The sequence below is a fragment of the Penicillium expansum genome (genome assembly GCF_000769745.1).
Source record: "Penicillium expansum strain MD-8 chromosome Unknown contig70, whole genome shotgun sequence".
Classification (NCBI taxonomy): domain Eukaryota; kingdom Fungi; phylum Ascomycota; class Eurotiomycetes; order Eurotiales; family Aspergillaceae; genus Penicillium; species Penicillium expansum.
Window position 1 is genome coordinate 45,467 of NW_015971495.1, and position 27,784 is coordinate 73,250.

At 47.2% G+C, this 27,784-nt stretch overlaps 10 protein-coding genes across 10 annotated transcripts; 4 read left to right on the forward strand and 6 right to left on the reverse strand.

The window, feature by feature from the left end:
- Window positions 1-1,677: 1,677 nt before the first annotated feature.
- On the forward strand, window positions 1,678-3,999 carry PEX2_026630 (uncharacterized protein; the record flags this gene model as incomplete). The annotated part of the gene is made up of 3 exons (XM_016739938.1): window positions 1,678-1,834; window positions 1,886-2,832; window positions 2,890-3,999. 3 exons carry the CDS (start codon window positions 1,678-1,680, stop codon window positions 3,997-3,999), a joined length of 2,214 nt encoding a protein of 737 aa, XP_016593585.1.
- A 2,770-nt stretch (window positions 4,000-6,769) lies between these two features.
- Window positions 6,770-7,703, forward strand: PEX2_026640 (enoyl-CoA hydratase/isomerase family protein; the record flags this gene model as incomplete). The annotated part of the gene is made up of 4 exons (XM_016739939.1): window positions 6,770-6,979; window positions 7,040-7,099; window positions 7,180-7,532; window positions 7,592-7,703. 4 exons carry the CDS (start codon window positions 6,770-6,772, stop codon window positions 7,701-7,703), a joined length of 735 nt encoding a protein of 244 aa, XP_016593586.1.
- An 83-nt stretch (window positions 7,704-7,786) lies between these two features.
- On the reverse strand, window positions 7,787-9,580 carry PEX2_026650 (AMP-dependent synthetase/ligase; the record flags this gene model as incomplete). Its single annotated transcript, XM_016739940.1, has 5 exons — window positions 7,787-7,920; window positions 8,005-8,288; window positions 8,341-8,545; window positions 8,594-9,199; window positions 9,247-9,580. The coding sequence occupies 5 exons, from the start codon at window positions 9,578-9,580 to the stop codon at window positions 7,787-7,789; spliced, it is 1,563 nt and encodes a 520-aa protein (XP_016593587.1).
- Window positions 9,581-9,911: 331 nt separating this feature from the next.
- Window positions 9,912-12,261, forward strand: PEX2_026660 (Acyl-CoA oxidase; the record flags this gene model as incomplete). Its single annotated transcript, XM_016739941.1, has 6 exons — window positions 9,912-10,702; window positions 10,753-11,512; window positions 11,566-11,647; window positions 11,703-11,843; window positions 11,900-12,035; window positions 12,102-12,261. 6 exons carry the CDS (start codon window positions 9,912-9,914, stop codon window positions 12,259-12,261), a joined length of 2,070 nt encoding a protein of 689 aa, XP_016593588.1.
- A 248-nt stretch (window positions 12,262-12,509) lies between these two features.
- PEX2_026670 (aldose epimerase family protein) lies at window positions 12,510-13,763 on the reverse strand (the record flags this gene model as incomplete). Its single annotated transcript, XM_016739942.1, has 1 exon — window positions 12,510-13,763. The coding sequence occupies one exon, from the start codon at window positions 13,761-13,763 to the stop codon at window positions 12,510-12,512; it is 1,254 nt and encodes a 417-aa protein (XP_016593589.1).
- A 2,302-nt stretch (window positions 13,764-16,065) lies between these two features.
- Window positions 16,066-17,510, reverse strand: PEX2_026680 (acyl-CoA desaturase; the record flags this gene model as incomplete). The annotated part of the gene is made up of 4 exons (XM_016739943.1): window positions 16,066-16,566; window positions 16,620-16,706; window positions 16,766-17,186; window positions 17,257-17,510. 4 exons carry the CDS (start codon window positions 17,508-17,510, stop codon window positions 16,066-16,068), a joined length of 1,263 nt encoding a protein of 420 aa, XP_016593590.1.
- Window positions 17,511-18,266: 756 nt separating this feature from the next.
- PEX2_026690 (Carboxylesterase, type B) lies at window positions 18,267-20,246 on the reverse strand (the record flags this gene model as incomplete). The annotated part of the gene is made up of 4 exons (XM_016739944.1): window positions 18,267-18,760; window positions 18,815-19,024; window positions 19,076-19,526; window positions 19,602-20,246. The coding sequence occupies 4 exons, from the start codon at window positions 20,244-20,246 to the stop codon at window positions 18,267-18,269; spliced, it is 1,800 nt and encodes a 599-aa protein (XP_016593591.1).
- Window positions 20,247-20,936: 690 nt separating this feature from the next.
- PEX2_026700 (Amidohydrolase 1) lies at window positions 20,937-22,331 on the reverse strand (the record flags this gene model as incomplete). Its single annotated transcript, XM_016739945.1, has 1 exon — window positions 20,937-22,331. One exon carries the CDS (start codon window positions 22,329-22,331, stop codon window positions 20,937-20,939), a length of 1,395 nt encoding a protein of 464 aa, XP_016593592.1.
- A 1,464-nt stretch (window positions 22,332-23,795) lies between these two features.
- On the reverse strand, window positions 23,796-24,769 carry PEX2_026710 (O-methyltransferase; the record flags this gene model as incomplete). The annotated part of the gene is made up of 3 exons (XM_016739946.1): window positions 23,796-23,843; window positions 23,934-24,402; window positions 24,468-24,769. 3 exons carry the CDS (start codon window positions 24,767-24,769, stop codon window positions 23,796-23,798), a joined length of 819 nt encoding a protein of 272 aa, XP_016593593.1.
- A 2,111-nt stretch (window positions 24,770-26,880) lies between these two features.
- PEX2_026720 (nuclear transport factor 2 family protein) lies at window positions 26,881-27,351 on the forward strand (the record flags this gene model as incomplete). The annotated part of the gene is made up of 1 exon (XM_016739947.1): window positions 26,881-27,351. One exon carries the CDS (start codon window positions 26,881-26,883, stop codon window positions 27,349-27,351), a length of 471 nt encoding a protein of 156 aa, XP_016593594.1.
- Window positions 27,352-27,784: the final 433 nt, after the last annotated feature.

The window sequence follows — 27,784 nt, forward strand, 5'->3', positions numbered from 1 at the left end:
GAATTTGAGATGTGAACCCAAACGGAGAATCATACCTATGATGAGTTAGCGGGGAAATTGGTGTTATTGTGAGATGAATGAAACGTACCACTAGACCATCCGGGCGGAAGATATATTGTGGGGCTATTCTAGGGTACATCAAGAAGATCAAGCCCTGAAGGTAATATAACATTATTATTATAGCCCATAGATCTTCAAATAATATAGCATTACTATAGATATCGACCATAGGAGCATAGCTATTTAACTTAGCCAGAAACCTCCGTTTCGGAACTATTTGTAAATACTACTATAAATTCACCACCTAGTGTAGTTTATATAATGGAAGAAATTTAACGCCCCACTATTTTTTGGTGAAGATTTTCGATTGGATCCATGGAATTTTTAGAAATTATATATATTTATAACAAATTCCTATGATTTACACACTATCCTATACACCACTAACCCCACCATATCTAGGTATATAAAATAGCTAATAAGGCTAATTAAACAACTTCGATATTCAATGCAATTATAAGTAAGTCAACTAACTGTGATACCTACTAGAGTAATTGGAGCGATTAAGCTTAAAACCACCGAGTCGCATGTTGTACTCCTGTTGATTATCTCATCTTACGCCCGGATGGTCTAGTGGTACGTTTCATTCATCTCACAATAACACCAATTTCCCCGCTAACTCATCATAGGTATGATTCTCCGTTTGGGTTCACATCTCAAATTCGGAGAGGCCGCGTGTTCGAATCGCGCTTCGGGCCCTCTTCTTTTTTTGTTTTGTCTTTTTGCTTCAAATAAATGTACTTGTTAAAGAATGTCGGGATACATCATTGCAAACACGACTAAACAAAAATCATGTACGTTCATGGTATCAAAAAACCGCTACCCAAAACTATATTTATCTCCGCGGGAATATTCATAGAGTGTAAAGTAACCCCCCTACCTCGACATGTATTTTGGTCCTTTGGTTATTCACCCCCGTACTCTAAATTTAGCAGACACCTACGTAGTACATTGCTAAATTATTAATAAAAGTGAGTCAAGGGCTCTTGCCACACCTCAAAATGTATACATAGTAGGCTATACTAGGCATAATACTTTTAAGCACCAACACAGCCATCCCATAGGAGTCTTTTTTTGATTAATATGCAGGTTTTCTTACTATACAAACCATATAAAAGTACCAATCCCAAGATTTATCGTTGATAGGGGATTATCGTTGACCGGGGCGCACCAACACAGGGTGTGATGGGCGCTTGGCACGGTTATATGGCAGAAACTCTTTTTTGAAGTACAACATACGTACGGAGTAGTAGCAGAAATTATGGCAGAATTCTCATTTGCACCTGATTCAGAAGGCATTACTAAAGTCTTAGGTTGGGAGAAGCATCTGAGGTGTATCCATGGATCTAATCTATGATTTTAGGTCAGCTTTAGACATGTAGATGTGACAGAATTTCTTGACCAGAATGAGGCAGTAATTTGTATGACTATTCTTATTTTCCGTCTTTCCATCTCTTATTTTCTTTTCTCACCCCTTATTCGTCCACCCTCATCGAACACAGGCATAGGCCCGGCTTCTCTCCGTGTTGTATTCCTCGAAGTATTTGACCTCTCCATGATACTTTCTAGTATCTGAGTATCCAAGCATGGCTTAAAACGTGCTAGTCAAATTGTGCCATGGATGGGTGGACGAAGATTCACTTCTTTCGGGATGTCTGGCTGCCGGACCCCGAGAAAGCTTTGTCTAGCCAAGAACTGACCCATGTCCGAAAGTTCCTTCCCCTGATCCAAGGCCTCGAGATGCAATGGAATAAAGAACTGGAGGAAACGGATGGTATGTATCGTGACGGCCTTTTGGGATTACTTAAGGCTAACTGGACAGCAGGCCAGATCTCCTCACTTGGGTGGGATATGAATGAGGCTTTTGAGCATCTTCAAAATAACGAAGCCACATGGTGGAAGGCCCGAGATGTCACTCGACCTAGGGAATTCTTGGTTCGCCCGAGTGGACAGCTGAATGCTCCGGTTGCCTGCCACCTGTACAATCCCACGTTTTCCGTTGACGACCCCAGTTGCCAAAAGACTGAAGACCTTTCAAATCCCTCAATCGCCCAGCTCAACAAAGCTGGATTTTCAACAACAAATAATTGTTTGCTTTTCGACCATCTCGCCCGCAGAGATATCAGCAGACACTGCAAAGATGTTTACCCCGAGGATCTCTTCGACATCCATGAACGGTTTATATTTGCGCTTCGAGCCGCGATGAAGGCAAAAGTCGAGATCTGCTGGGGTGCCAACGTTCGTGAACGAATGCTTAAGAAGCTTGACCTACAGCCTTTTCGTCTTTGGGGTGACTTTGCCGGTTTAGTTCTATACCTAGAGCTAACACCCGATAAGACGTCCTTGAAACGTTTCATTATTTTTGTCGCACACCCCCAGCGCTTTATGTACGTTAAAGGGGATGGAGAGAAGTCTCAAGACTGGCGACGCCGATTCGGTTCACCGCAAGATCAAGCATTAGCTCTCGCCGCTAGCCTGGGAGGCATTGGAATCCCACCAAAATTCTATGAGCTAGATCCTCGATTGCCTCAGAATCTATGTGTGACACGCAAAGTAAGCGCTACAAGAAACCAGTGGAAAGGCCAAGCGGTGGCCCACTTACAGAAAGCTTTCCCAGGAGCCATTCTTTCGATAGAAACATCACATCGTATCCGTGCCACGAAGGAAGAGAGCCTGTGTGTCGAAAATATATTGGGACTTTTAGCTCAACTCAAACCAGGTCAAGTGAGCGAAACTGCCAATATGACAAGCAACATAGATGACACAATCTTGGTAAGAATTTTCTTGATCATTTCACCTATACATCTCCCTAACACTGGTTTTGAATAGAGGAATGCCCGCATTCATAAGATAGCGACTTATTGGCATGATTTAGTGGAGCTCCTATCTGCATTCAGTCCTCATATTACTACCACCACTCATCACACAAAGGCTGTCGGTATACAACAGAGTGTCGGGTATTTTCTAAGTCAATTCTCCACAGAGTTCCAACTATCAGATTGCTGGGACTGGGGAGATCTTCCCCATCCTCTGGTTGAGTTTATACAGGCACAGGATGGCTTGAAATTTAACCGGCGAGAGTTATCGAGTCGAGCCGATCTAGAGGTCGCCTTTTATCTTCTCCGAAAATGTAAAGGTAGCCCCGAGACTTTGGACATTCTCACACTCGCAATTTCGGTGTTAGCCGCTTATGGTTGGATGATTGCTCGCCCAAGAAAGCCTTGCGTCGATGATATGCTCATCCTCCGCGAAACTCCGAACGATGTGGTCCCACGAAAATGTTCACAATGTGACAAGGAGTGTCTAGACGACCCCTTCGCTTACTGGTCAAAGTTTGACCCCGATCGTTACGCACTTTGGTATCATTTTCGGTCCGGCTGCGGTCGGCCAGATTGCGGGATGCAAAACTTGCAAAACACCAACCTCCTACCTCTCAACACACTAACGAGGTACTCCCATTGTACCCAGAAAGATTTAGAGGAGAAGTCTCTTGATCAGTTTGACAGATGGTTTCTTCTCCGCAGAGAAGAATTTGGAGCACTCCCGGTCGAGCTCGAAGTAAAGTGCCAGGGCACAGCCTGCCAGGAAACAAAAACGGTCAAAGCACGATGGACTGGCCATACGACACCAAGATTTGTAGTAGCCGTGCACCTCTGTACCAAATCTAGGCTCAGAACAGATTGGATACCAACAGGCTACCCCACCATCCATTCCGCAAATCTCAGCAGGCTGTGGAAGAGATTTCGTGAAACCCCGGGATTCGATATTACTTGTTATCCCCGCAGACCCGATATCTACTTCAACCTGAGTCTCAGTTTACCTGGTCGGATCGCCGCGTTGGTTGAGGCCCAAAGGTTAATTGAGGCTGATGGATCAATTGAGCGGAAGAGGAAGGCCGACGCCATGGACGAGGATTACAGTGAGCCTGGGTTTGACTAAGTAAAAAAAAGTAGTACTTGAGATTACTAACAAATTACTAGTAAACCTAATTAGTAAGTATACCTTGTACTAGTAGGGAATAAAGTAAACACTGTTGGTACATACAACCTGAATCACTACTATAACATACATAGACTGCCCATGTATCTAATACATTAACACGGAGGTGTTGGGCTTGGCACGGTTATATTGACCAAAATAAAAAATACATCTACGTAGCCGCCTAATATTGTGTTATAACCTTATAACCGTCGTGCCGGTATTTTATTCTTTCATTAGTAATAAAAGCCGGGGAAATCGAGAACTGCCCCAAATGGTCCCCGACTTTTCTACATTAAATGTATGAAATAGGTCGAAAATGAATGACTTTAGTCCCCCACCATTACGTGCACCTACAGCATGTGCTGCCTGCAATAAAAAGAAGGTATGAGAAAGAGGAATAAATTATGAAGAAATACTAATCTCTTTAGGTTCGCAGTATCTTTGACGGAAATCCTGATGTATGTGTGAACTGCCAACGGCATCAATGGCCCTGTTCGTAAGAAAATTGATTTCTGACATTGGAGTAAACATACTAAATACCGTGCAGTCGACGAGAGCGCAAGAGAAAAAGAGCCAACAATAACAATAGTGAATGTAGCATCAATGATACCGAAGCGGTTAGAAGGAGACGGGTGAACTGGGAAGAACCGACGAGAAAATTTAGTTCTATCGGCTCAGATTGGAATGAATACCGCGAGACAAGCCAAGGTAGAGCTGATACCGGAGACCATGTACCGATTACACCAGACTCCAATCCATATTCATCCGCTTCGAGTTTGAGCTTCATGGCACGCTCCCGCTACTTTGATGATGCAGTGGCAATCAACGAAGAGAAGGCTAGATCTTACCCAGAAGGAGATGCAGATAGAACAACCGAAGATGATATCCAGCTGCTCAGACTATAAGGTGCATTTGATCTCCTACCAAGAGCTATCCGAGAAGGATTGATTAACACTTTTATGGAACGATGTTCACCATGGATGCCGATAATCGAGCGGAGCTGGTTAGAGGAAAGCGGCCCTCAGAAGCCGTCAATGCTACTTCTCCAGTCTATTTTCGTCGCTGCGAGCCGAGTCACATCTGCACCGGCAGTGACTGCGTATGCATCTTTGCACCAGTTTTATCGTCGTGCAAAAGCCTTGTTCTGGTCGGGATACGAGAGGAATCCAGTGACTGTCGTCGCAGCAGTGTGCATTTTGCATTGGTATAACCCAGAAGGTCCTGAGCATGTGTCCACCAATACCAGTGGGTTCTGGCGATATGTGGGAGTTGGGTTAGCTCATCAGATTGGATTGCACAAGGAACCAACGAATACAAGAGATGCTACCCTGAGGCGGAGATTGTGGTGGACTCTCTACGTAAGTCAAGAATGTGCGTTTTCATTAGCATACACAACCACTGACAGCAGACAGGCTAGAGATTGTTGCATTTCTGCAGGACAGGGCCGGCCACTAGCAGTGGATCTGGAGGATTGTGAGGTGGCGCCGCCTTGCCCCGAAGATTTCCATGATTCAAGCTCAAATGCTCCTCTGTTCATTGCATATGTCGAGATTAGTTCTATCCTGGGCCATCTCACCGAGTACTGTCGTCGCAAGACCCTCACACGTGAGGCTCGACAGAACCTTGAGAATCGTTTATACCGATGGACACGCGACCTTCCACCCTCACTGCGCTTATTTTATAGCCAGAGTACATCAGAACATACACCATCATCGAAAGGGAGATTGGCCAGATACAATTTTGAAGCACGTCAGCTCCACATCCCATACTTTACCTGTCTCGCAATACTGTGTCGACCCAACCCCGGAGAATCTGCATCATTAGGAGTGCTTTTAGCGTCATCCTTTGTGGCAGGGATATTTGAAGACTTTCTCTCGCCCGAGATGAGATCCAATTTCTAAGCCCAGTGTTCACATTCCACCTTTTGGCTGCCGGAATCGGGCTTCTCTCATGCAATAACGTACCATCACACCGAGAGAAGGCAACAAGTAGCTTGAAATCTATCTACCTGGCTCTCGAGGAACTTGCAAAACGCTGGTCATCCGCGAAAGGCAGCCTCAGAGCCTTGAAGAGCATTGCTGAAAAGCAGCGCAGCTCGTCGACAGTAGACGAAATACCATTGATGACGCTTTCTAGAGAACACCAACCATTTTTTGAGGAATTTGGCCCGGGTATTTCCTGGGCTTGGTCATATTTCATGGACCTCGCACAATTGGGGCATGGTGGAAGCACAGATAGCTTTATAGCCGGGATCCCAGAGGTGCTAGGAGATTGGGCCGAGTCCCGGGCACCGGATGCTAAATCCTCGGATGAGTACAGGCCACTCACAACAATTTTGGACCGCAATGAAGACCTCAGTGTAGGAGATATGTCGCAAGATATTCCCGATGATTTCTTTAATCAATACCAGGGAATGGGGGATTGGCTGTTCAAGGATTTAGAATGGAATGGAGAGATTGCCTGGTAGGGATTATAGCAATTCCTTGACTATGTACACATATACGCATAGATTTTATGAGACTTATGGAGATTATGACACCTTGCAAATGTGTGTGAAAATTCCCAAATATCTTTTAGATTTCGGTACTCGGTGAATTTCGGCAACGTAAATATGGGGAATGTGAAAATGCGGGGACCTACGAACATACATCACAGGATAACGAACGGTTAACGAAATAGTTCGAGTGTACGATATCAATATTTGCTCAATATTCGTAAAATTGGCATCATGACAGAAATTCTAACCTTCCGCAATCTCTCCCTCGAGAGACATGGGAATGTATTCGTTCTGACCATGCAGAAACCCCCGGAAAACCGATTGAACTCATCGTATTGTCAGGAGATGATCCGGGCCTATCGATCCATAGAAAGAATCCTGGGACCCGACTCAGAAGGGGCAGTAATCACGCGGGGCAATGATGCCAAATTCTGGTGCACTGTACATTGAATCAAGTCCCAAAACAGAAAAATATCGGAAGAACTAATAGAACACTCCTAGGGACTCGAGCTGGATGAATCAGACCATAACCCATTTGCTAATACAGATGGCTTCTATCCAGTGAGAACGGCTCTCAAGCCAGCTTTGAACAGATATGCTAGCATGTCCTGTATGAGACCACACTAACAACCAACATCTAGCTCATCCACGCGATCCTTGATTTTCCATTCCCAACTATCGCCCTCTTAACCGGGCACACATTCGGCGGCGCATGTCCACTCGCTCTGGCACACGACTACCGAGTAATGAACTCCCGCCGCGGCTTTATCTCGATGCCACCTGTAAACCTGGGTCTGCACTTCGACGGGATAGGCTCACTACCTCGTCTCAAGCTGCGTCCTCAGGTTGCACGTAAGATGTTGCTTGAGGCGCACAGGTGGACTGGGCCTGAAGCGCTGGACGATGGGATTGTGGATGCTGTTGCGGAGCCGGAGGAGATGCTGAATGTTGCTTTGGAATTGGGGGCGAAGTGGGCGCCTAAAGCGAAGATGGGGTAAGTTGTGATCTCAACAAGTCTTTTTGAGAGAAATAATGCTTGCTAATGCTGTGCAGTGTGTATGCTTTGCTTCGTCAGGAGCTTTGGGGGGATGCTATTAGGAAATTCCAGCGTATTAGCTATGTTCATAGTCGGGCGACTTCGGCGCCTGCTAAGGTCAAGATTTGATGGGGATGGACAGTGATATCAAGTACATGTATGTAAATACTTAGCTACTGCAACTACGGGAATAAGTTTTCAATCGTTTGACCCTATAACTTGGCATTATTTTCCCTGCTCCAGACTTGCACCTCAGGCAGCTCTCGATAGTTAGGAGGAAAAAACCGCGGCCCCAATATCTTCTTCTGCACCTTCCCCGTACCCGACTTGGGCAACTCACCTTGAACTACACGAAGAATAGTCGGCATCTTATATCCAGCCATTCTACTTCGTAGATCTCCTCGCAGCTCAGCGATTGTGAGGCTCTTACGTGTTGTTCTTTGATCTTGTTTGAGGCTGACAGTAGCAGCAACTCGTTGACCAAACTCCTCATCTTCAACGCCCACAACCATAACCTCGGAAGCATAATCTAGACCTAGGATCTCGCGCTCGACATCCAACGCGGAGATCTTGTAGCCACCTGACTTGATGATATCGATCGAGGCACGGCCCAGGATGAAATAATATTTCCCTTCGCGGCGAGCAATATCTCCCGTTTTGAAGTACCCTTCGGCGTCATGTGCATCCGCCGTTGCTTTCTCATCGAAGAGATACCTGTTAAAAAATATTTGTAAGCTAATCACCATTGAAAGGACATTTGACTTACTTGGAAAACATATAAGGACACTTCACTAATATCTGACCTTCATCGGTAAGCTTGAGTGAAACCGCCTCAGCAACACGACCAACACTGTTTTGCGGCGTTCCATCGGAATTAAGTTCAGTCTTGATAACTGCGCCAAATTCTGTCGCACCATATCGAGTGAGAATTGGCTTATTCCTAATTTGATGCCAGAACTCTTGTACAGGCCCTGGAAGTGCCGAAGTACCACACAGCATCGCTCTAATCTTACACGCACCAGCGATGTACTGGTCACGTACCTCAGGAGCTAGGTGTGCAATGTTCTCTTCATAGTACCTCATCATACGCATGTATATGGTGGGAACTCCAGAGAAGAAGGTAAGACCTCCCTGTCGCCAGCGCTCCCACGTCCAGGCTGTATCGAAGCTACCACTTCGGAACTCGATACATGCGCCGGCCGTGAGGAACGGGAGAAAAGTCAGCCCCACACCGGAGGCATGATGTACTGGAAGGACGTGGAGGACTGTGTCCTTGTCTGTGATTTGGTAATAGTCCGCGTCAGCTTCCCCATTCCCGGAGATATAACTGCGACGCTGCACAGCGCCCTTGGGGGGCCCTGTCGTGCCGGAAGTGAAGATCACTAGTGCTGCCGCGTTCATATCTGGAACTGGGCCGGAGGAAATAGTCGCTTCATCTGACGGGAGAAGCATGGGGTGAATATGAGATGCGATTGGGGATATGCAGGGAATGTGAACGCCCTTAATTTCTCCCATATAGCGAGCCACGTCCTGGGCGGTATTTTCACTGGTTGTGCTGGCTACCATAGCCACACAGCGTGCTTTTAATAAAAAGTACGAGGCTTCTTCTACTGGCAATGCGGCAGCTACTGTTTATCAGCTATGCGTCTTCTTCTAGAAGATTGAGACTCACCCATAGGCACTACTGCTGCACCAATTGCAAGGATTGCGATGAAGCCGACGGTGTATTCATACCCTCCCGGTGCAAGCAACCCAATATATACCTCCTTGTCCGCAATCAAATCATGTCGAGCTTCATGACTGAGCGATCTTTCCAAAACCTTGCGAAAGGCTAACACATCCGAAACAAGATGATGGTATGTTTTTTCCACGCTAGCAACCAGGTCTCGAACCACAATGGGCGAAGGCTTACGTTGCGCATAACGCAATAGTCTGTGGAAAAAAGGAAGATTTGGCAACACGTTGTCTCCCACATGTGGAGGTATGAATAGAGTGCGGTCTCCCATTTTGTTTGAGTTTGTGTACTGCTGAGCTGGGGTAGTTGACGGTCTTATCCCGCTGCATTCGAGTATACACATTGCGGCAACATATCCTTCCCCGCTGAATTTCCTAGCCAATAGTTTACTGCTATACTCTGTCTATTCGGCTACTTGCTACTTCTCCGCAGTTTACATTTACCCTGCGGGGTAGAAGTACCGGCATTCGGGACTCGGTGATTTTGAACTATGGATTTAGCCAAGGCAATTCGGTACGAGTATTTGATACATGAATAAAGTCGAGATATATGAAACTGTAATTGAGATTTTTATACAGCTTCCAAGAGCCAAAGGATTCAGTATGCTTGATTTCACGGATAATCTTCGCCCAAGCCAACCAGATGGGTCAACAACGCTAGCCCGCGAACGTCAACAATCCAACATCGCCACTGAAGAACTAGGACAGCATTTGTTGGCTTCGGATGGATTTTTGGAACGACAAGCTCGAATCCTACCCATAATCCAACAAGAGCCACTTTTCTCCAAAGACCAGCAACAAAACCTCTCCAGACCGGAAAGGTTCAAGCTAGGAGTTGCACGCGCAAAACTCCTACGCCGAATGAGAGACACGCACAAATGGAGCTATCTCGAATACCAAATGGCCGAATACCTGGTTGACGATGTGTCGCCCTACTTCCTACACATGGAGATGTTCATCACGACTATCCGCGAACAGGCCAGCGAGGAACAGCAGGCGCACTGGCTGCCATTGACTGAATCCTGGAAGATCATTGGTGCATATGCACAAACTGAATTGGGACATGGGAGTAATGTCCGTGGCTTGGAGCTTGAGGCGCGTTGGGATAGCCGGACCAAGGAGTTCGTGCTACATAGCCCGACCCTTACGGCGAGCAAATGGTGGAATGGCAGCCTGGGCCGTTTAGCCAACCATGCTATTGTGGTTGCACAATTGCTTCTCCCGGATCCCATATCGCCAGATAAGTATGTCTCGCATGGTCCTCATCCGTTCATTGTGCAGGTGCGGGATATGAAAACACATCAGCCGTTGGATGGGATTGTTGTTGGAGATATTGGTCCCAAATATGGATATATCACTATGGACAATGCGTATATGTTGTTTGACCAGTTCAGGTTTGTTCCTCGTGAATACGTTCAAGATATACTCGCTAATAAGACACTAGAGTTCCACACTCTGCTATGCTTTCACGATACTCAAATGTCGATTCCAACACAGGAATTTACACTAAGCCGGAGAAGCCAGCTCTGATCTATGGATCTCTGACCTATGTGCGGTCGAACATGGTCCACCGCGCTCGACTTGTCCTCGCACGGGCAGTCACCGTCGCAGTGCGGTACAGCAGTGTGCGACGCCAGTTCCAAGACCGAGACGGCGACAAGAAAGGACCGGAGATGTCTGTTTTGGACTATCCAACTGTCCAGATTCGGATCTTACCTCTCCTTGCCACAACCTTTGCACTTCACTACACAGGTCTTGCTATGCAGACAGTCTACAAGAACGCACGACGGGATATAGAAAGGGGAAATTTCAATTCCTTGGCTCATATGCACAGCATGTCCTCCGGATTGAAGAGTTTGTGCACTATCCTCGCTGCAGATGGCATTGAGACGTGTCGACGTGCCATGGGTGGCCATGGCTTTGGTGGTGGGAGTGGTTTGATCCAGGTCAATAATGATTACCTCTCTAAGCCAACTGTTGAGGGAGATAATTGGATGATTACGCAGCAGGTTGCGGCGTATCTGATCAAGAAGATGACTGTTGCTGTTGAGTCGCCTGATACTCCCGGAGTTGATGAGACTGATGCTCGATTCAAAGAGTTTATTCGCAACAAGCGCTGTTCCGGAGCAGAAAAGCGGACATATGATGTTCTGAACAGTGATTTGGACATTGTTAAGAGCTTTGAGCTGAGAGCTACTGTTATGGTAAGTTTTGCAATATTCATTCTATCGAACAGCTTGAAACTAATAATCGACAGGCATACGACGCATACGAACAAAGAGTCACAAAAAAACAGAACTGGAACAGTCTTCTAATCCAGCTTCACAAACTAAGTCGGGGTAAGCAAATCTTGAAACGATCTATTCTTATACACTGACCTAAGATAAAAAACAGCCCAATCCGAATCGATCATTGTCGCAACCTTCTTCGATGCCCTCTCCAACGACAAAACTCTCTCATCGCCCATCAAAACTGTACTATGGGACTGTTTCCGCTTGTTCGCATTATACAGCATGGAGAACGAAAGCTTTGAATGTAAGCCACTAGCAACAAACCCAACATTACTTCCCACAAACTAATGAATACACCAGTCTTCCAGTCCGACGCCGTCTCCCAAGCAGATATAAATGCCCTAGCCAGTCGAGTCCAAGACCTAATGGCGCGTATTCGACCACATGCCGTGAAACTGGTTGATTCATGGATGATTCCTGATTACTTATTGGATAGGTGAGTGGCTATCAAGTCATCTGAGACGCTTTGATATAGGAATAAGTGTGACTGACTTGATTATAGTGCGCTGGGCCGGTATGATGGCCGTGTTTATGAAGATCTATTTAATCGCGCCCATCGGTTGAATCCGCTGAACCGGATCACGTTCAATCCGAATTATTGGGAAGATGAGATTGTTAAGGGGAGTGGAGATAATGGAGGTGGCATTTTGTCGAAGTTGTAGATCTCTATTGTCTTCTGTACATTATGTTGGAGACTGTTGAGTGGGTTTGAATGTATAGCAAAATCCAATGTTCATTATATCTGTTTTTAGTATCACTCTATGACCTATTGAACTGGCCACAGGTGGCTGTCATTCGTACAGATCGAGGCAATAAATTCTAAAATAAACGCTGCGCGTAAAGGTCCACGCAGATGTGATTATTAATTCAATACAAGTATATAGCACACTGTACTGTAGAATTATAAAATCTAGAGAGTGCCGAACTGGTATGTAGCCCAGTTAACGGCGGGCCCATCATCAGGACCAAAGACCTGGTAGGGAACACGGCCCCACTCAGGGTTATTGATACCATCGATCCAATCCTCGGTCTCGATAACGAAGCATCCGTACTTGTTAACGTGGGTTGCACCGGCGTCACCACCATCAGCCTTGTTGCGTTTCGCCTGCGACTTCTTGGTGGCAATTGAGCCGTTCTGCCCGCTGCAGGTGTAGATCTGCAGCGCGGCCTGGTTGGTAGCGACATCGAGGCTGATACCGGTGGAACTAGACGAGGCGCTCAGGGCCGTGACCATGGAGTTCGACGCGTATGTCGAGGGACGGTCAACCAGGAAGCATGTGTCGTAGCCTGTGCATCCGGCACCACAGAGATCGTAGGTCTTTTCGATGTCCTTGCCAATGAGTTTGGGACTGGTGAAGTCGAGAGCTCCTTGGTAGGTGTTTTCAACGTCGTGGATGGTGCCATTCGGGATTAAGATGCTATCTCCACCGACGAACCGCTGTGACAGGGGAAGATGTAGGGTGTCCTTCAACACGTTGGATTCTTTGAACGCGTTCAAGTTCCAGTAGATGTGGTTGGCCAGCATGATGGGGGTCTTTTCTGTGAGAGAGAGAGCCACCAATTTTGAGGTCAACTGGGGAAGTCCCTTGGGGTTGGATTGAGTCTTCTCGGTAGATACGCTGAAAGTAGCATGGGTAATGACGTCTCCTGGGAACTTCTCGAAGCCTTGATCAAGCAAGGTGAAGGTGATTGAGGAATCGCTGTGCGAAGTGACTGTCCAGTTGCGCATGTCATATCCGATGAAGCCACCGTGGAGGGTGTCCACGCCATCGTTTTCATTCTCAGGAACGTGATAATCCTTATCATCAATGGTGAAGGTACCGTTCTTGATACGATTGGCATAGCGACCGACAACCGCGCCGAAGAACGTACGATTGGTTTCACTATCATGCAGATACTCCTTAGGGTCATCGTAGCCAACGACCACATCTTGGACGTTTCCGTCGCGATCTGGAACTAGCAAGGAGGTGAGGCGCGCGCCGTATGGAATCAGCGTAGCAGTGATGTTCTCTGCCTTAATTGTATAGCTCTTGAAGTGATCGGCATTTGAGCTAGCTGCAGACGGCGAGGGAGATGCAGCCTGGGAGTGAGATGGCGACGGCGCAGCATTGGCCAGGGCAGGTAACCCATACAGGGCGGCTGTCACATAAGACTTGAGATGCATTTTAAGTCCCAGGAGAGTTGTAACCGAGAGAAACAATAAACAGAAGAGGAGAAGAAGATAACGAAGGGTGATCCGGGCAGGGCAAACTAATGAACGGAGCCTACCGAGGGGGACAGGCATTTTATGAGAAGCTCCGTTCGGATCGCAATAAACATTCCCCAATTTGCGCTAAACTACCTCCGCATGGCTTTGACGCTAGGGGGCGGGGGCAATAGACGGAAACCGGGGTAAAGGCTCTGGTAAGACCAGGATTTATCCGAATGCAGGTGGTGTGATGAGCATGCAGGTCAACCATTGGCCTGTTGAACAAAGCGGACGCTGGATAATGAGGGGGAAGATCCGAGCCCCTATTCGGGTGTGACTTCAAGAGATGTAACTTAAGGGTCGTGGGTCCAGTCAAGCTCAAGAGGCGTTCTGCCACTGACGGCACGGAACAAATGTTACTTCGCCCGAGCCCAGTGAACGGCAAAACTCCGGTGGAGTAGAATTGCTTCTTTGTTTACCGCCCGGATGTCCTTAGTCAGCCACATTTTATCCCGTGAGACGCCTCTGGGGAGTTCACGGGTGGGTCTTTCCGAATTGGGTTAGTTCCGAGGTAATCTTAGAAGGAGCTCTTCGGTTCTAACCTTCCGGTTAGTGGTAAGATGTAGTTTATCAATGTCCAATAAATCAAGAAAAAGAGAAAAAAGAAATCGGCTACTTAATAAGCCCCAAAAATCGCTTCATCCGATCATAGACATAGAAACTTGTCGCCACCATGGGAGCCATTTTGACATAGCCGATAGTCAATCCAACATAAAAGCCTCTCACTCCCCTCTCCAGAAAGATACGTTGGGCTGTCTCCAAAATACCTGACCTAGTATCAACCGCACTTCTAACTTGCATTCGCCGCCGAATAATATCAATCGGGTAAGAAATTGTTTGGGCGACTATGCCAGCAACCGCTCCACAGGAAAGCTGCGCAACTGCGGTCAACCGGGTGGAGGATTGCGATCTTAGAGTATAGGGTGCAAGGACAGGCGTACGAAGCCAGTCCCTAAGTAGATCATGGGTGAGGAATGACGTGCCAGCATACGGAAGTATGCCTAGCATAGTCGGGGCAATCCCTCGATAGAGATTTGACAAGCTCCCGCTGCCTCCTCCTTCGAAGTAGATTTTCCGAGAAATACCAAGCCAGGATGAGGGATTCTTTTGTACCGTTTCAAAGGCAAGACGTGTACGGATCAACTCAAGAGGATATGTGACCAAGGTAGAGGTCGCACCGGCCAAACTTCCGCACAAAAATCGACGCAATGGCGCTTCTTGCTCGGGAGATGCAATTATTGCTGCTCGGAATTGTTCGTATGCGAGAAAGTTGATACCGGCATACGGGAAGACGCGGATCAAGCTTGCCGAGTGGCCTTTGAAAAGCGCAGATATGCCATATGACGTTCGAATGTGTCTGGCAGCTTTAATGAAACCATCCCAGCTGGTCGAATATTGCACAAAATGAGAGTGAGAGGTTTGAAAGAGGATTCTGACTCTCTCCAATGGGGCCACAACAGTTTTAGCCTACATTACTCTGGCATTAGCAGTCTACTGTTGGCAGCTCGGGTGGTAAGGCTTACAGCACAGCCTGCAACACCTCCGGCTAACCCGTTTCGTAAAACAAAGTCCAAATTTCGGCTGTCTTGATTTGATTTTGACGTGCGATGAACATGGTGCTTGTCTTCTATCTTCGTTGATAGATCTTTTGCAATTGGGGAGCTGATGCCTGTGTCACTCATTTTTCTCGCAAGGACCAGCGAGGGCTTAGAATGATGTGAACTAGAGAATCAAATCAAAGTCAGACTTAGCATATGGGATGAAAATAATGAATAATTACACTGACAGAGCACATTGGCAGTCATCCGACACATCCCACAGTACACAGTGAGAAAGAGAGATAAGGTGAAAGTGAGGGAGTCACAGAGTGATGAAGCGAGGGAAGAGAAAACGAAGTCTTGGCAGTCAAATGGGCTGAATAGTCCGCCAATTCCCAGCAATTATAAGGATCATCTAAAAAAATTATTTGTGAGGACATGACTTCATTGACCCCTGCATACTGTAAGAAATCGAAACCGAGTCGCCTCCCGTTATCTCCTAACTCCGTCTATTTCTTTGGCTGTTCCCCCTTGATCCCAACATATCTGGAAGAGTTAATCTACTCATTAATCCACCAAGGCTTCCAAGGGGGTATTCGCAAGTTTGCTTCTTTGGTTAAAACGGATATTCATATTCTCGTGAAACTTGACAAATTGATCTCTAATAACTCCTCCAAAGCTCAAGCATAAACGCCCTTTTGGTTATTTTGGTGACGCCAAATCTCAACCTCACCACCGCCGCGAATCACCCCAACTCGCATTGAAGAAAGTAGGTTGTGGGCAGCATTGGAGTGAGTATAGACACCGCCGTTGAACATGGCAGTGGCATCCTTCCCAATGGCCGATGAAATGAGGGTTTTACCACCAGGGTGTTCCGTGATAAATTTGCTCACATCGTGAACAACACCAGCAATAGCAACTAAAGCTTTGCCGCTCTGAGTTTCTGCAATAAAATCATCCCAATCGACAACAGGCAGCTGATCAAGAGGAACACCCCAATCAAGCTTCGAGCGCTTCTGGTCGAGCTTCTTCTGTAGTTGTTGCACACGACCCTTCTCGATTTCGTTGGCTCGGAACTGCTTGAGGTTGGTAGCCAAACCGAGCTGTTTCCACAACCAGATTGACCACTTTGTGGGGTCATACTGCCACCATTCGATGGCGTTGCGGTAGTCGGAGGGGAACTGGTCAGGGTTTAGTGGGTGCCAAGTAAATGCAAAGGGAAGAACCTTCTTACCTCGTGGTGGAAGTTGTGGTAACCTTCACCGAGAGTGATCAGGGCAGTAACGACGTGATCGCGAGGTGAGTTCCTGTCATCAAATGGCTAGAGTGTGTCAGTATGAACGGGAGTATGACAAGAGCAGGATAGGGAAAATGACTAACCTGCTCACCCAGCCAATGGGCAAGAGAATTGACACAGAAGGTGGCTTGCTGCACAAACGAAAACCGAAGAATTCCGGCATATACAAGACCACCCTTCCAATCACCCCATCCCAGACCAGCAACGAGCATAGGGAACAACATTCCGAAAACCAAGATGACAGATCCATAGTTCTTGTGCTGCCAGACGACGACCGGGTCCTCATTCAAGTCGGAAATATCGGTTCTGCCACGGTTTTTCGGGTTCTGATTCAGGACCATCCACATAAAATGCGAATACCAAAGACCCTTCATGACACTGTATGGGTCCTTGACTGTGTCTGTCCATCGGTGGTGTGCCCTGTGTTTACTGCTCCACCACCGGATTGAACCTTGAACAGCGCCACCACCGACACATGCGAGGAATATCCTAACTGGAAGACGACTGCAGATATCAAATGTGAGTTAGTGCTTGATTCGAACCAAGGCAGGGGATGAGGGAGTGGGCGACTTACGCTTCGTACGATCTGTGTGCCCATAGACGATGATAGCCAGCGGTGATTCCCAGTCCGGTCCAGAAGTAGTAGATAAATGCCCAAGCAGCAGTGATTGCCCTCAGCGGTGTGTAGAATGCAGCGACGATGCCGCCGACGGGTACGATCAGAATGAGGGTTGTGTTGATCCAGTTGACATGTTGGTACCAGTTACCGAGTGTGACGGGCTTCTCGCTGATATGCTGTTTTCCACTACTTGGCTCAGATTTAGCCATCTTGGCAGTGGATTTGGAAATAGTAGGTCTCTTTCAATTTCTTGAAATTCCGAGATTGAATTGATGGCTGAGGTGGAATTTTTTCAAATTACGGACCCTGAATCCAGGGACTTTATTTAACATAAAGAATTGTTTAGTTATTTCATATCAACGACATAATCGTCAGTTGTGTTTGCTCCCAGCAAGAAAGTGTTGAACCGTTGGGAATGTCAGGCAATCCATGTTACAGATGTTTAGGGCGGGAATCCTCCCAACTCCATCCCCCCCAACCCTAAAATAAGCGCGTAATCTTTAGATTTCGTCATTATCGCACCCATTATTGGTTGAAATATTTTCTATCTCTGTCAATAGTTGATGCGTGACTCATCATCAAGAATTGAGAGGAGGTCGGCAAATTGGCCACAGATCCACAGATCCACCGATCCACTCATCTGGCCCCTGGGACTAAGGCCTGGAGCCCTGTTATACGTAAATGGTAAGGAAAAAGCTAGTTTGAAGCCAAAGAAAACATCATGTCATAGATTGAAGGGTGCGGCCGTTATCTGGCTGTCTACGCATAGCAGTGTGTACTCTGTTTTGATATAATACGGTATGAACTGTGGAAGTTTTTCAACCCTTGTAGCATATCGCGTCACTGAAAGGGCCAGTTCAAATGTCTCCCGTAGTTTAACCCGAAAAAAATGGCGTCAGTACCCCGATGCGCTCCTGGTCTGGCAGTGTCGTGATTGCCGGATCTGGGAACTGTAGGGAGGCCACCTAGGGAGCGATAGCAGTGAAAGAAGGCCAGACAAAATTGGAGAAGAATTCCAAAGTGGAGTTATACCCTCGGGCTATCAAGTATGACTTGTCAACATTTAGGTTCCCAGTTCGTGCAAAGGATGCCCACATGTCCTGGATGGCGTTGGTGTAATACACATCATCGTCAACGCGGATGGGCTGGTCAGAGAGATAGTACGTTCCGAAGACCTCGTAAAGATCGCTCGAATGGCATTTATAGTAAGGGACCTCGGGGCGGCCGACTGGGAATGAGCACATGCCCCAAGGGTTCAAGTATGAGAGCGCATATCCCCGCTCCATTTTGTATATCCACATCCGATCGAAAGAATACGACGCAGCCCCTATCCGGGCAACCTGGATTCCTGGACCGGTTAAGAAGGCATTGGTCGCAACGTTCACCGTGGCGTTGTACGCATTGTTGAATGAGTATTGCGATGAGGAATTGCCCATAGATGTCCTTTCCGTGGGAGATACTGTCCACAATGGTGACTCCAGGACTGCTTCCACTTATTTGGCGTTCAAAGCACCAGGATGCTGCATGATTTTGAGTCCTGCCTCAAGGCTGGTGATGTTGGGAGGGAGAGCCTCGGCGATAAGGGATTGGTACTCGTTCGGCATATAGCCTGCCATAAATTTGACCTTGTTGACGTATTGCCGCCCCTTTGCAAGCTGCGCAATGGACATGTCCTCGAAATAGATGACATCGACAACTGACGTCCACGATGTCACATTCGTCTCTGTGAGCTCTAGTAATGCCTCGGGTGGCAAGGACTGCAGGCATTATAGACGAACCTCCCCAGTCGCATTAGGGCATAAGTTGTCGATGAACGGCAGGATCTGAGTCGTGGCAGCAGATGGAGTAGCATAACTACCCCCAGCTGACTGCGCGATCGCCCCTGTAAAGAGCCCGGCAGCCTTTTGAGATTGTATGAGTGAGATGACAGCAGAGCCTCCTGCAGATTGGCCGAAGATTGTAACGTTGTTCGGATCACCACCAAACGCGGAGATGTGGTTTTGCACCCACTTGAGAGCCTCAATCTTATCTGACATGTCATAGTTACCCGTAACTGTGGTGTCATTAAGGGCCAAGAAGCCAAAAATGCTCAGTCGATAGTTGACTGTAACCAGGACAACATCCCCACGGCTAACGAGGCTAGCTCCATCGAATACCCCGTCTACCGCCGATCTGTGAGTGAAGGCTCCTCCATGAATCCAAAACAGAACGGGTTTTAGTTTTGGCTTCGATTGAATGGTCGGTGTTACGGGTATATGTGGCGTGTAGATGTCGAGGGATTAGCAGTCCTCACTATTTACCCATGGGTTGAAGCCCTGTTGATTCCCGTTCAGCCGTCCATATTGCAAACAAGCTGGACCATACTTCGTCGCGTCCACGTATGTGCCATTCCATGGCTGTGCGTACTGGAAGCGAAGGGCTCCTGTTGGTGGCTTGGCGAAAGGGATTTCCATAAATCGGAAGGCCATGTGGTCGTGCAGACCTTCAAATATTGTGCCGTTGCTCGTAATATTGATGCGTGAGAAGGTTGAGAAGTCCGTATCGACTTTTGTTACTGTCGGTGCCGAGTTTGTGCATATGAAAGGCAACTCTATTGAATCTTTCATGTGGGATGCAGCGCCATCCAGGGTAAAGGGGCTCATTGAGCAGGAAGACCATATGGTCTGGGTCTGCTCAACCTTTCCGAGGTATACTTGGTATTGCAATTGGTGGTAGAATTCAGAGAAATATTTGCAGTCTAGAAGCTCCTCGCCATATGATGCACAGGTATCAACAGCATCCCTGTGACTGCTGGGGCTTAGCACCAAAATTGCACTGGGATTGTCGGCGTGTGTTGTCCAGTTTCCGTCATTTTGAAACAACACCGTGATATCACGATCTTCGGTTATGGACTTGCATATCCCAACGGTAGTAAAAAGCAGAATATAGAAAGCCCCAAGGATCATTCTGGTAGTTGAAAACATGGCAAGAATAGTAGTAACGCACCACGATGTCTCCCACTCATACCCACTGGAACAGAGTCACTTTTATATCCCGTTCGATCTATCAACATCGCCTCCTTATCCGGTTTCGGCTGGTCAGAGCGGGAAATGTTTAGAGTGGCTTTTACAAATGCCGTCGGACCTGGACTGTATATGAGAAATTATGCAACATAGCATATATCGGTGGACTAACTATTGCCGACAAACTACTGAATAACCTTATTCTCCTTTGGTTAACTAAACCTGGTTAAAGAGCCCGTGCACGGTGGGCTATCCAAAAAGCCCGTCGGCAATGTCCTAGCGCGGGCCCACTTTCCCCGCATTTTACATAAATCAGGTAAATGAATGTTTTTCGTAGTCTCTGAGGGCTATGTCAGGTTGACTGTGCTAAAGGTTATTTGAGAATCTTTTCATTTTCTATTTGGAGTATTATAGTCATGAAGATGTTTATTTGGGCGTGATGATTGTTGGGTCTGGTTACAGTGAGGCCAAGAGGGTCTGTGTTCAAAGTTATAGCCAAGCGCACCTTCCCTGTGTACCCTTCGTACCTTTTGTATGGGCGTGCCATTTTTACATCAGGGAAGGTGCGTTGGATGCTTGGAACGATTAATTTAAGGTTCACAGCGACATACATGTGAAAAATTATCATACACTTTACTTTTCCATAGCCTTCTCGAATAAGGAGTAAAATAATGATTCGGCCTTCTCCATATCGACTTTGGATGCTTGATCCGTCAGTCGTTGGGATCTACGCATCATTTGATCACGAAGGAACTTCCATTCAACACCGACAAGCTGACCATTCTGCTTGACAATCTTTCCGTCAACGATAACGGTGTCAATGTTCTTTGGCGATGCATGGAAGACCACAGTTGGGATAGGGTCCACAACGGGTACCGTGTCAATGTCGTCACAGCGGAAGATCACCAGGTCAGCCTTTTTACCAGGAACGATAGAACCAACCAACGACCCCATTTCCATAACCTCTGCCCCTCCTAGCGTTGCCATGCGTAATACGTCTGCTGTCTTCCTGCGGACATCTCTCTGGACTGTATGATCATAGTCGCGAGCTCGTTGCGTCTGAAGAGCCAACCTCATCTGTGCCATGAAATCATTACCTTGATTCGAAGTGATATCGAGTCCAAGGCACGTCTGACAGCCCAGATCGGCAGCTTTCCATACCACGGGATATCCCATACCCATTTGCAGCTCCGTGTCGGGAGTCCCAACAATGCCAGCCCCAGAACTCTGCACCGCACCCAGCTCGCTGTCTGTCATCCCGCCTCCGTGACTGAATACGAGGTCCGGCCCCATCAATTTTGCATCCGCAAGATTCTGGACGACTTCAGGATTGGGGGTCTCGTGAGGAACTACTGAAGCATGTACGGTCGTGAGTCTAGCTTGAAGCTTTCTCGCGAGTTTCATTTCCGCGATGTTTTGTTCCCGGGATATTGTGGGTGGATCGTTCAATGCAATACCAAAAGTCAGAAGCGAAGTATCGGGATCGTTGTCTGAAAAGTGTTCTTGGCGCACACGGAGAGCATCATCGACTCGTGCGGCTTGGTCGAACGAGTCTGTCGCAGTACTCCCGAAATCCCCGGGTTCCTTTGGGTTCTGATAGAGCCCATAGCAGAACGTGCCTCGAATAGCAGCATCCTTCAAGCCCTTTACCGCTGCATCGGCATGTGCGGGCGAGTTTATAACGTGGCAGTGGTCCAGGACGGTTGTGATGCCGTTGTTTAGCAGACTCAACGCAGCAGCGTAATTGGCGAAGTAGACATCGTTTGGTGTGTACAAACTCCCATAGACACTCCTCAGGTGACATGCGTAACCAAACAGGGACCAATCAGCCGTGATACCGCGCAGGAGGTGCTGCCACATGTGATGGTGGCCGTCAACAAACCCCGGGGTAATAATACAATTTTTCGCATTAATTGTGGACACATTGCTGTCACTCGGCAAAGATAGGCCTCGGCCTACAGCCTTTATCCGATCATTTTCTATCACAATGTCGTGATTGTAGAGGGGCTTCCCCTCCGGCGGCTCCATAGAGAGCACCGTTGCCCCTTGAATAAGAGTATATGAGTTTGGCATAGTACAGTCTTCAATCACGGTGCTAGATAAAGAAAAGGGTTAGAAATGTAGAGAGCAATACAAAAAGGCGAGGGATGGTTGTTTTATTTTGTGTGGTTGACGTCACTGAGCTTTGTATGACCATGGAGACGACAGCCGAGCAGACCTATGGATCCCCCTATAAATGATGACAGGACTTAAATGACATTTCACAGGTCGTCAAATTGGGTGCTTTTTCCATTGAATTGTAAGGTTGGCTCCAGATTATTCTCATATATTTATTGCCTGCTAGCTGCCTCATAGGGCCCGACCAAGAAGGCTGGAAGGGATGTCGACCCCACAACCTGTATAAAGTCGATGGGCAATAGTAATCCCCGTTCATTCTTTGAAGTTCTCTCGAGAACCTTCTGTAGAAGAATTAGACGGTCCGTAGTAACATTAATACTGTTTCGGAATATTGAGCCGTTATTTCTTTATTACTTCCTAGAATTGGAGAGGCTGCAACTTAGTTGCCTATAGCTTCGTCGAGCGTCGCTCTGCCCAAGAAAAGGAACCGCCTATATCCATGGGATAAATTGACTTGCTTAGTTTCGACGTCCAGACTTCCTTTCTCTTGGATGATGCCTGACAGTTGAACAGCAGATAGCGCGCAAAGGATACTCTTCATCGTCTGCTAATCCATGGAAGTCCTTTTACTCTTGGGCAGGTATGGGTAAGAAGCATGGTTCTTGCGGGATTGCATTCATTGTCATGCACAGTATTTATTGAAATCAAGGTCGTCTTCAGCTTCACGACAATGTCTCCGCAGAAAGCATTATTGACGAGCTCGGCTATGCCATTGCCGAAGGACACCAAACGTGCATCTGCAAGACCCTTACGAAATATCCTCTAGCCATCTGCATCTCTTCCCAAATTCCCCGTATCTCTTGGCGATCTGCCTGTTAGCGAGACAACCACAAACGGATATTAATTCTGTACGGAAGATCTGACCCTCATTTCAATACAGATGAAAGACATTCTCATTTCCCTGAACACTCCATGCAATGATCATCTCAGCGCTGGGCAACTTTCATCTTCGTACCGGAAGTCTGGACTTGACATCTCTCCTCCGGAAGCATCGAATATCCAACTATGTTCCAGCAAAGTCTGCTTTGACTACAAACTTCAAGAAGCTAGTCGCTGGACTTTTTCTATCTTAGCCTTTTCTCTTTTTCTGTGTGTTTTTTTCTTTTTCTTTATAGTTTTCGGGTTTACAAGGTATGAAATTCATGTTTGGACCTCTAACTAACTATATCCAAGTTCCAGGAGTAACTGGTCATCAAGTAGAAATCCTCTTCCTATTTCAATTGGGTATCTCCTGATCCTCAGCTCCATTCACGCCTCCTTTCCCATGTAATCCCTTCCCCTCCACCAATTGGCTGGGTTTCTTCAAATTAGGCTTCAGGCCCATCTTTTTGGCAAGCCAACCACACTAACCTCCAACTCATCCTAAGATCGAAGAGTCAGTGGAATGTCTAAAACTATAGAGAGAGATTGCGCCTCCCGAGCATGATTTCGATCGGTCGCAAGCCAACTAACCTCGAAGTCTCCCGGGACAATCAAACCGGCCAATCCCCAACTCTGGCTCATGCGTGGGTTCTTTCGCATGTAACTCCGATATTCCGGCGCACCGGGCCTCACAACATTATCAGCAATTACAACCGCATCTTCCTTATCCAGGAATGCCAATTTCTCAGCCAGCTTCACATCCGGCTCATAGAGCGCTTCATCGTGGTCCATGAACAGCAGGTCAATGCCGGTCTCAGCCAAGATGCCTTCGTCATGGAACCGCTGCAAGGTATGTGCGGATGCGCCCACAATCACTTCAACAATATCCTGGAGACCGGCGAGGCTGACGAGATTCATGGCGACGGAGGCGATAAGCGGGTCGATTTCCACACTGTAGATCTTTGGTTTGCTTGGTGCGCTCCCCTCATCCTCTTTCAGCTCGGCTTTGTCCTCATCGTATATTTCTTTGAGAATATTTCCGAATAGGATAGCTGAGTACCTAGATTGTGGATAGATGGTTAGTGTCTCCATCGGATCTTAGTGATCGCAAGATCCACCACGTACCCAACATAAGTGCCCACCTCCACCACCACGCGGGGGCGGTATTCGCGGAGCAGGTCGGTCAGTTTCTCGGCTTTGTCGGGGCCAATGTTGATAAGAAAGTCCTCCTGGGCAGCGAACTCGTCCATGGCGGCGAGGATGGCGGATGGGGAGCCCCGTAGCTTGGTGTCGAGGTCAGAGTGGTTGTAGATGTATTTGAGCAGGGTGACTTCGCGGCCATCGTGGGATTCGACAATGTCTTCATCATCTAGGCCTTCCATCTTTTTGAGGGACGGGTACTTGGTGAAGATCTCGGGGTCAGTCATGGTGGGTAAATGGAAGGACGGGAAGGGGAAACGAAATTTGGGACAGGGAATCAAAGCTGGGGGGAAGAGAGGCTTTTTATAAGCTGACATGACACTAGTAGACTTCCCGAATCAGGGCAAGGGCCTTTTAGGACCGCCGCAACCCCGATGGTGTTAAGCTTCTGTATCCTGGTCTTAAGCCTCACGCACTTGAATCTAATCGGCGCTAGTAGATATAAACCGGTCATAATGTTTCTGTCATTCATACCCAATTAAAATACCAGGTACTTTATTAAAATGCAACAAAAGAAAATCTCCCACAGTAAGCGGGGTTACATACTTCGTACCTGCGTGACTCTCCATGTACATTAGTACCTAAATGACTAGTTATATGTATGTATATATGGCATGGTGGTAGCTAATTTCCTTCAGGTACAATTATCACTCACTATTCTATGTTTATTTTTCTCAATTCCCAGGGCGAGTGGTAGGTTTGTCGGCCATGGCCCCCAACGCGTCCACATAGTCCCCCGCGGCCGAGTAGAATTCACAATTCTATTGGCTGATCAACTGATTGTGACGTCACTGGTATCCCACTTCACTCGGAGTTATCTACTTTCACATCAGATCTCTCCACCGTGCTTTTCATGCAGACTCAAAGTTGTATTGGGATAGGAAATAGGTTTCTTAACCTCATCCTGGCGCATTCCTTTTTGGAGCTTACTAGCCATTTCATCGAAGCTAATTTTACAGACTCGAAAAGCGACAAACGGTGAAAGAACCTCGAATCCGGGGTAGAACAGAAACCATGCTTAATCAGTCAAACATCTTTGATTGTGTCGCTGATGCTGCAGGCCGAATAGCGTCCCTCTCAGCCTCCAAGAGTTACGATTAACATGGCGCATTATCCCGCGATGAAACCTTCTCCGTATCGGTAGCCCTAGGGCTTGTCGGTGTGAGGGCTGTGACCAAGGCCATCATAGACCCTGTCCACCCATTCCTGCAAGGTTGCTAGCATTGTGAACCACCAGAGGGTAAAGTGGAATATCACGAAGTTAGCTTATCGCACCTTGCCTTGCTTATCAGGCATATTTAGCATAGCCCTAACTGCCAAACAAGACGAAATCATTATTGACCCCAATGTACTCCCGAAGTCCTCCACCTTTTGGGCCTCATCACTCAGTACCAACAAATCACTTCTTACGGTGTCACTGACTCACCATAGATAGAGTCGTTGCTCCTTTGGAACGTTCGGAGAGTCTTCATGCTCCACTTCAAAGTTCCATCTGATCTTGTACAAATAAGAGACTTGGAAATGGTCACCTTGTTATTTCAACTTTTCTACAGCAATTCGATGAAGTGCACCATTGAGAGATTGGGGATCCGGGCGAGCAAAAATAATCAAAACTTTCATTGTTTTTGGGGTTTGAACGAATCCAGCGAAGAAAAAGTTGAAAAGGAATACCGTAACCCCACTCAGCTGGCTGCCTTGAGCTCTAGAATTACTTATAAACTAGAATTTTTAACTCTTACATATGTAGGATCTATGGCAGACTTTGAAGTCGAGCGCCGCAGAGGGGGGGGGGGGGGGGNCTTGCACCGTAAAAGAACCCACAGGTAGTGATAGTACCAAATAGGATATTTTCGGGGGATTTCCCCCATTTGACAGGTATCGACCTCTCAAGTTACGAGTACAACATAGAGGGCAACTTACGACTGTTCCAAGGTTGATCCCAATGCTAAGCTTTGGCTGAGCGTGCATGGGTCCCGGTTGTGGGGGCCGACCCGCTAACCTTGACGCTAACCTTGGAACATCCACGCCAACCAAACACCTTTGACATCCTCGGGCCCCGTTTAGACCGAGCGCCCTCGTAACTCCGTTAACTCCATCTATCGGAGATAACTTTAGAAGATACCGAGTGTCACCTACGTGGGTAGCGTGTCTCAATTTGATGGCATGCATAAAGCGCCGGCCTTCTAGCTTGGCGTAAGTACTTTAATTCCTTTAAAGGTTCATTCATTGCCATTGTAGAACCGCATATATCAACAAAAACCAACAAGCCTCTTTTCAATCGTGCACCACTGCATGATCTCCCTCCAATCCAACACAAACTATATCCAGAATACCCACCATGGTCGCATCTGCACTTCCAGCTTCCCTCACACCTGCCCTCAGCGACCGCGATGCCGTCGCCGATGCCCTCTACCGCGGCGTTGTCGCCTTTGACACAGCTGACGATGCTCTCTTCAAATCTGCCTTGACTGACGACGCTGTCTTAGTCCTCAACGGCACTGTCATGGAAGGCTACGACGCCATCTACAGCCAATGCTACGCCAACATCGCCAAATTGGATACCAACCACTTTCTCACCAACATGCGTATCAACATCACCGAAGAATCGAAGGCTCAGGTCTCATGCTCTGCTCTTTCTCAGCACTACCGCGAGGGAGAGGGCATGAAGCCCGACTCTGATTTCTTGCTTGCTGGTGGATTCTACGCGGTCGAGCTGGTCAAGGATGCTGGAGACGGATTGTGGAAGATTAAGCACTGGACACTGAAGACTACTTGGGGACAAGGTGACTGGGGCGTTTTTGGTAAATAGATTAGGCGCTAGAGATCAGGAGAAGATCGCGTACCAAGGAGTTTGTACATGATACATGTACATACTACATAGAGGTTCGGATTCGTGGCCGTTGCGGCCGCAGTGGTCGAAGCCAGGAATGCTAATGACGTGAATATAAATACCAACTAGAATTTGATTGTACGTTTTTCATGTGTCTTTGTAAATCTACCACCTTTAGCACGTTACTGGATTATTAGGAGGCGTAGGAACGGGATCTCCCACCTAGCCTTTGAAGCCTACTGATCCAGGTTATTACATTGAATGCCTTATAAAACCAGGTATACTTATGCTTAGTATTTACCAAATAGTAAGTACGTTTTATATATGCAAAAGTTCAGGTAATTGACTTCCGCAATAGAGGCAGTCGTTGAAGAATAACATACTTAGCCGTATAAACCATATCATTGAATCA